This window comes from Rhinopithecus bieti, unplaced genomic scaffold (genome assembly GCF_001698545.2).
Source record: "Rhinopithecus bieti isolate Rb0 unplaced genomic scaffold, ASM169854v2 scaffold_1234, whole genome shotgun sequence".
Classification (NCBI taxonomy): Eukaryota; Metazoa; Chordata; class Mammalia; order Primates; family Cercopithecidae; genus Rhinopithecus; species Rhinopithecus bieti.
The window spans coordinates 72,447-80,527 of NW_016803318.1; the positions used below are offsets into that span (position 1 = coordinate 72,447).

At 47.4% G+C, this 8,081-nt stretch overlaps 1 protein-coding gene across 1 annotated transcript in view; it reads right to left on the minus strand.

Annotated features, from left to right (window-relative positions):
• Positions 1-2,700: 2,700 nt before the first annotated feature.
• POLR3GL (RNA polymerase III subunit GL) overlaps positions 2,701-8,081 on the minus strand; it is an 11,321-nt gene continuing 5,940 nt past the window's right edge. The window contains exons 2-8 of the mRNA XM_017874813.1: positions 6,622-6,788; positions 6,173-6,302; positions 4,434-4,502; positions 4,036-4,092; positions 3,728-3,801; positions 3,483-3,596; positions 2,701-3,188 (exon numbers count right to left, since the gene is read on the minus strand). Of these exons, the coding sequence (XP_017730302.1) occupies positions 3,102-3,188; positions 3,483-3,596; positions 3,728-3,801; positions 4,036-4,092; positions 4,434-4,502; positions 6,173-6,302; positions 6,622-6,747 (657 nt within the window). The 5' untranslated portion in view covers positions 6,748-6,788 and the 3' untranslated portion in view covers positions 2,701-3,101. The remainder of the gene's footprint in view (positions 3,189-3,482; positions 3,597-3,727; positions 3,802-4,035; positions 4,093-4,433; positions 4,503-6,172; positions 6,303-6,621; positions 6,789-8,081) is intronic.

Here is an 8,081-nt window from a genome sequence, read left to right on the forward strand (position 1 = left end):
CCTCAAGCAGCCTCCCACCTCAGCCTCCCAAAGTGGAGGGATTACAGGTGGGAGCCACCATGCCCAGGACAGGATTCTTGACAGAAAACCTACCCTGCCTGGGGCCAGTGCAGCCCAGGCTGTGGACATGGCAGCAATCTGTTCAACATAAGCCCTATCGGGCGAGTAGTACCGGGCTGAGCAGCTCTGTGTAGGTCCTCTGTAAATGTTTGCTAGTAGGGGCTGGGCATGGTGGCTCACGCCTGTAATCCCAGCACTTTGGGAGGCCAAGGCAGGTGGATCACAAGGTCAGGAGTTCGAGACCAGCCTGACCAACATGGTGAAACTCCATCCTTACTAAAAATACAAAAATTAGCCGGGCATGGTGGCATGCACCTGTAATCCCAGCTACTCAGGAGGCTGGGGCAGCAGAATCACTTGAATCCAGGAGGTGGAGGTTGCAGTGAGCTGAGACTGTGCCACTGCACTCCAGCCTGGGCAACAGAGTGAGACTCCATTTCAAAAAACAAAACAAAACAAAACAAAAAAACGTTTGCAAGCATGGCCTCAACTCCTAACCTCTCAGGGGTTCCTCCAAAGTGAATAGGAGCCATGACCCTGTTTACTAGGCCTTGGGCTTCAGGCCTGCCTGATATAGTACCTATGGAAAGTAGGGGAAAGGTCAGTGGAAACAAGTCTAGCTCATTCCTGGAACCACTTCAGAATCTGGGAAAGCTGCTGGGTTCTGTGTCCCTGGCTTTGTCCAGCAAGGTCACCTGCAGACAGGGCAGAGTCCAAGAATAGTCTGATCTTTCTGACACTTTGAAGTAATACAACTGATCTCAAGTGGTCACTCCAACCTTTGTCCTCATTTCCCCAGTTTCATGGGAAAAGGATGTGTGTGTATAGGATGCGTGCTGCTTTTCCAGAATCTTCTTTGTTCTCACTCTTTTAAGTTCCCAGGCTGACATTTGGTGGGCTTTATGGGGTGGCTGTGCTCCCAACATAGACACATAATTGACCAGGTTAGGACTTGGTGTGTGTATGTAGGGAACAATGCAAAAGGAAAATTTTCAATAGCTTTTACTTTTGTTTTTCTGATCTCTCCCTAGCTATAATCACAGGCTGAAGTACAGCTATGGGAAATCCCAGTTACAGGTCCCCTATCTCCTTCCTGCCACTCAACACAACACCTCAGGAGGACTAAAAAAGAAACACATCAATCATCATAATTGCTCAATGACTCTGGAATGTTCTGCTTGTATTCCTGTTTCCTTCGCTGCTTCTACTTTACTTTTCTTTGAGACGGGTTCTTGCTTTGTTGCCCAGGCTGCAGCACAGTGGTGCAATCATATAGCTCACCACAGCCTCAAACTACAGGGCTCAAGGGATCCTCCTGCCTCAGCCTCCCTAGTAGCTGGGACTACTGGGGAGTGCCACCACGCTCAGCTATTTGAAAGATTTTTAAATATTTTTGTTGTAGAGACAGGGACTCGCTTTGTTGCCTAGACTGGTCTTAAACTCCTGGCTTCAAGCAATCCTCCTGCCTCAGTCTTCCAAACTTCTGGGATTACAAGTTTGAGCCATGGCGCCTGCCACTGCTTCTATGTAAACACTAACTAACACACCCAAACTAGGCTTTTAAGGTGGTTTCTCTCAATGCAGTCACACTCTTTCTTCATTCTTTACAATGGGGTCAAACATATTCAACCTTAGATTGCCAGTCTCCATCACTTGATGCTGTAGGGAATTCAGTCGGCCTGCCTGAATGCAGTTGGGGAATGTTTTGAAGGTTCTTCTATATCCCATCTTACGGCTTTCAAATGCTCAGTAGAGTTGCTATGATAGCATGCTTCCTTATTCAGTTCCTATTCTGGACACGCAGCTTGCCCGTGACTGTTGCATGTCAAGTGGCTGGAACCAATCAGCTCATCTAAGGCTTCCTCAGAAGCCAATCAGAGCCTCGGAAAGTGACCTCACCCAAGGGAGAGCTCTGTGGGCGAGAAAGCATCTCTCAGATCCGTGAGTGTCCCTAAGTCACTCCCTTCCTCCCCACCCTCCTTACTTCCTGTAAAACAACACCGCCTACCTCCCTTCCCCCAAAGAAAGGGAGTGAGAAAGGCTAACTAAATTTCACAAAGGGAAGAACCAAAAGAGAAACTGCAACTCAGTCACACACTGGTTTCTGTAACTGGAGAATAGGATATTTAGGGGGGCTCACTCTGCACAGGCATACCTTTCAAAGTGGCGTCTCCAGGGTCTGGAAGAGGAGGGAGTATGGTGGATAAGTCAGCTCCTCCTCCCTCCTCATACCTGGTTTTCTTGACTTTCCCTACAAAAATTGCTGTAACCATTTTTTTGTAAATAAGGACAAGATCAAGGTCAAGTGTGGGAAAGACAGGGTCTGTGTCCTTGTGAACATGTGTGAACAGACACAATCATGTCCTTGTGGCCTTAGGACCAGAGGCTCAGAAGTCAGCTGGTCTACAGGGGGCACAGACTGTTCTTCTCTACAACTTACTCTGCATTGCCCTACAGATGAGGCCTTGAATATTCCTTGGCGGGGCTAGATTGTGAATATGTATCCCACCATGGGGGTAGAAGGGAAGGGACAAAGGACAAGCGGGCTGTAACCCTCCAGTGTGTCACACCAGACCCTGCTTAGTTAATCATTTCCTTCATTCCTCCAGCCCTCTATCACCAGGCCTCACCCATAACAGAGACAGATAAAAACACTTTATTTAAAAGTATAAAACCAGGCTTACTCCTTCAGACTGCTCCCATCCCTAATTATCTCCACAAAGAGCTATACAAATTGGGCAGGGGTATGTGTACAGTTATCTCAGCTCTAACAACCCCAGTTCTTCTTTCAATTCTCCTTTCTCCCTTCATACAATTGAGATATCTGTCCTTTGCACTTTCCCCAAGATAGCGGAGGTGATACAAACATGGAAGGAGGGGAAGCGTAGAAAATAAATTGTCATCATCCTCCATTCCCACCTCCAGGGACCAGACAGGTTATGTGAACTCTGACCAAATGATTTGCTTGTCCAAAAAACCAAATAACAGGGACAGTTACTCTCTGTATCCTCAAGAAAGGCACAAGGGTCCAGAGATCTTCTTCAGTATATAGCCTCGTCCATATTGTCATCACTGTCACCCCCAAAGTCCTCTCCATTGTCAAAATATGACATGATGTAATCAGTTTCCTGAAATGGAAAAAAAAAAAAAAAAAAAAGTAAACGTCAATTTGGCATTCACCTTCCTTCCCGTGTACCAGACCCCTTTCCTCCCAGTCACACCATTCCAGGCCTGAGACATCTCTTCCAGCTGTAGTTTGGAGAAGTGGGCAGAGGGAGTAGAGGGAAGCCCCTACCCTGGGGGGCACTATCTCTGTTGGCATGCCAACCCTCTGAGGAAAGCATCCCTAGTATAAAGAGTTGAGACCCTCAGAGTTTCTGGGGTAAAGGGAGGGGGACTAAGGTGGAAGGAGTCCCCTTCACCTCTTCATGTTCTTCTTCATCATACTCTTCTTCTTCCTCCTCTTCCTTCTCTTCTTCTTCTTCCTTCTCCTCATCCTCCTCTGAAGTTACTTCTTCTTCCTTCTTCTCCAGGGTCTCATGTGGGGATGAATAGGAATAGAAGCTCAGGTTCAGTTCACAGAAGGGAAAAATTGAGGCACACATGGGTCAAGAGAGAGGGAATGAATCCAGGGCTCAGAAGGTCTCTATGCACACCTCCTCCTCACCTCTAGTTTCTGTATTGTTTCCTCCTTATCTTCTGTGGTCTTAGGGGGCCTCTTGGGGAGCAGAATTGTAATCCCTGGTGGGGGCATCAAAAGGTGAACCATCAGAAAGCAAATTTTGCCAGCTTTATACATCCCCATGCAAAGAACATGTCACTCTGCTGCCCTCATGTGGCCACTATGACATCTAGCAACAACACTTGGTAGATTGGGTATAGGAACTGGGATGGAAGGAGAGACCAGCAGCAGCCTTGGCCCTCAGGCTGATGAAGGAAACCTCTCTTCTCCCTCCTTTTTCCAGATACACTTACGTTCCTTCTGTAGCTTCCGCACTCGGATCTTTAGCTCCCGGGGTAGACGCCGCCAATCTGGTAATAGTAGGAATGTAAATGTCAATAGGACCCTGCCTGGGGTCTCCAGTGAATAATGACTGGTTTTAAAGGGGGATTGAGGGTTTTAAAGGAGAGGAAGGAAGGGGCTGGGTCAAAGTTGTTCAGAACAAAACTGTGGCTTAGATATCTCCTGAGTAGTGGGAACTATTTAATAGCTTTTTCAGGTAAAATCGGAGAGTGTTTTGGAACATAACTAAGGCTCTAGCTTGCAGATGCTGGATCAGGGAATGGGGTGGGGACATGGGCAAGGTGGAAATGGCTTGAAGCATCTCATGCATTTGAAAGAAAGGCAGTCAATGAAAGGGCCCGTCACCTACCAGGGTTCCAATCGATGGCATTGTCAATCGGACCTGACATCTGGTATTTGTCTGAATAACGCTCCACATCTGAGGGGTGGAAGGGTCAAAGTTTTATCCCTTGAGACCCAGAACAGGACTGTTCCTGAGAGTCCAGCCCTCTCAATACTCAGGAATTATCTGTTTCCTTACCCCAAACTCAGAGCCCAGGGGGTCAGCTTCAGTGAGGACCTTATCCCTTTTTTTTTTTTGAGACAGAGTCCTGCTCTGTCGCTCAGGCTGGAGTGCAGTGGTGCAATCTCAGCTTACTGCAACCTCCACCTCCCAGGTTCAAGTGATTCTCCTGCTTCAGCCTCCTGAGTAGCTGGGACTACAGGCGCACATCACCACGCCCAGCTAATTTTTGTATTTTTAGTAGAGACAGGGTTTCACCATGTTGGCCAGGATGGTCTCAATCTCCTGACCTTGTGATCCACCCACCTCGCCCTCCCAAAGTGCTGGGATTACAGGCGTGAGCCACTGCGCCTGGCCCCTTATCACTCTTCTAACCTGTTTCTTTTCCACCCAAAATTATGAATTTTTTTTTTTTTTTTCAGATGGAGTCTCATACTGTCGCCCAGGGTTGGAGTGCAGTGGCACAATCTCGGTCCACTTCAACCTCCACTTCCCAGGTTCAAGGAATTCTCCTTGCCTCAGCTTCCCAAGTAGCTGGGATTACAGGCACCTGCCACCAGGCCTGGCTAATTTTTTGTATTTTTTTTTTTGTACAGATGGGATTTCACTATGTTGGCCAAGATGGTCTCGAACTCCTGACCTCGTGATCTGCCCACCTCAGCCTCCTAAAGTGCTGGGATTATAGGTGTGAGCCACCACACCTGGCCAGTTTTTTTTTTTTTTTTTTTTTTTTTTTTTTTTTTTTTTGAGACAGAGCCTTGTTGTGTCATCCAGGCTAGAGTACAGTGGCAAGATCTCAGCTCACTGCAACCTCCACCTCCCAGGTTCAAGCAATTCTCGTGCCTCAGCCTCCTGAGTAGCTGAGACTACAGGCTCACACCACTGTGCCCGGCTAATTTTTATATTTTTAGTAGAGACAGGGTTTCGCCATATTGGCTAGGCTGGCCTCAAACTCCTGGCCTCAAGTGATCCACCCATGTCAGCCTCCCAAAGTGCTGGCCATTACAGGCGTGAGCCACCACACCCGGCCATGATGACTTTTTTTTTTTACTGTCCCTTACTTCAAAGGCATGGCTGTATTAAGAAATAGTGTGGTGCAGTGGAAAGTATGCTAGGGAATAAGAAACCAGGATTTCAGTATTCTGTTGTTGGTTGGTGCTTTTAATATCCAGATTGTTAAAAATTTTGCTGGGCACAGTGGCTCATGCCTGTAATCCCAGCACTTTGGGAGGCCAAGGCAAAAGAATCTCTTGAGCCCAGAAGTTCAAGACCAGCCTGGGCAACATAAGGACACCTCATCTCTATTTTACAAAAAAATAAAAAATATATAAATTTTTAGAAAATACATCCCCCCACCTACACACAAGAAATGGGATTTTAATATTTAACCTCCCGCTGTCCCAAAACTATCATGAGACTCAAAACAAACCATGAATACTATAATGCATTTCAGATGCAGGAGTAACTATTATGATCTCCCCAGTCAGAGAGTATGCTTCCTGTGCCTCTCCAGCCCCTAGTGGTGCTGAGCACAGGGCGCTCCCCATGGAAGGGACTCAGAATATGATGCTAGCATTCCAACTGACCTCTCTTGGGGACAGCTGGCCGGATGAAGTAGGGGAGCTGCCTCATGGCTCCTCGTAGCTCCTGCTTCAGTGCCAGGACATATTCCCCTTCCTCTCCTGAGGGCAAAGGTACTGGGCGGAACTCCAAAGGCTAAAGAGGCAGGGGCAGTGGTCTGTTCAGGGAGAAAATGCTAGTACAAATTTAGGAAGACCCCTCCTCCCAATTTAATCTAATATCCCACTGAGCAGAGGGCTGAAAGAGAATGGGGAGAGTAACATATCATTTTGAAAGCTGGGGAGAAGTAAAGGTGGACACTGCTTTGACTGCAAAACCTCCCTTGTGCATTGGGAGTATAGAGACAGAGAGGGCCAACGTGAGGATGGTTTTATGATGGTCTAGGAAGAATTCAGAATCATGTACAGTCAGCCAGGGGCACATGAGAGTCTGGGAAGGAAGTGGAGAGACTCACAGGGAAGAGTGGAGAAGGCTGCAGGGTGGGTGGGGGCAAAGTATCTCCTTTCCCAATGCCCACGGCCTCCATGTTGAAGGTCAACTGGCCCCGGCCACGACCCCGGCCCCCACCCCGGCTGGCCATGGTGGAGGGGGCCTGGGTGTTCAGAGATCCAGTGAAAAAACCTGATAAAGACAAAACAAAGAGAAAAGAAATGTAGTAGAATGGACAGGAAGCCAAGGAGGTACAAGACATTCAATCTTTTATTGCTGGGACATAAAAAGTCAATGTCATCAACAAATTTTGACTGAGAAGGCACAGTGTCAGAGAGAGAATTTCTGGAAACATACACATGAATGAGACATGGTCCCCCAAACAGGTCAGATAATTACAATATAGTTTAGCACAAAGGAGAAAGTGCTTAGACCCTTGGACAAAACTCTACATCCCTAAGACAATTTGATGTTTATTCCTATCTGCATTTATTTATTTTTATTTTTAGAGATACTCTGTCACCTAGGCTTGAGTGCAATGGTGCAATCACAGCTCACTCTAGCCTCGAACCCCTGGGCTCAAGTGATCCTCCTGCCTCAGCCTCCCAAAGTGCTGAGATTACAGGCATGAGCCACTATGCCCAGCCACTAACTGCATTTATACGTATAACCTTTGAATTCTTTCTATCTCTGGTCTTCCAAACCTGACCAGGCCCCAATTCAATCCAAAGAAATGCATTCAGCGAAACATTTATTAATCGTCTACCAAGAAAAAGATAGTGTCAGGCACTGTGGGAGCACAGGCATGAGTCATCAATTTCATTGTCAACCAGGGGAAAAGAGACATTACAATCAAATTTTATTTTATTTTATTTTATTTTATATTTTATTTTAGACAGGGTCTCTTTCTGTCACCCAGGCTGGAGTGCAGTGGTGTGATCATGGTTCACTGCAGCCTCAACCTCCTGGGCTCAGGTGATCCTCCTGCCTTAGCCTCCCAAGTAGCTGGAGCTACAGGTGTGTGCCAGCATGCCTGGCTCTTTGTTTTTTTTTTTTTGTTTTTTTTTGAGACGGAGTCTTGCTCTGTCGCCCAGGCTGGAGTGCAGTGGCCCGATCTCAGCTCACTGCAAGCTCCGCCTCCTGGGTTCCCGCCATTCTCCTGCCTCAGCCTCCCGAGTAGCTGGGACTACAGGCGCCCGCCACCTCGCCCGGCTAGTTTTTTGTATTTTTAGTAGAGACGGGGTTTCACCGTGTTAGCCAGGATGGTTTTGATCTCCTGACCTCGTGATCCGCCCGTCTCGGCCTCCCAAAGTGCTGGGATTACAGGCTTGAGCCACCGTGCCCGGCCTGGTTTTTGTTTTTTTTTTTAAGAGATGGGATTTCATTATGTCAAGTGATCCAAGTGTCTCGGCCTCCCAAAGTGCTGGGATTACAGGCATGAGCCACCACGAGAGGCCAGATTGAACTTTTTTTTTTTTTTTTTTT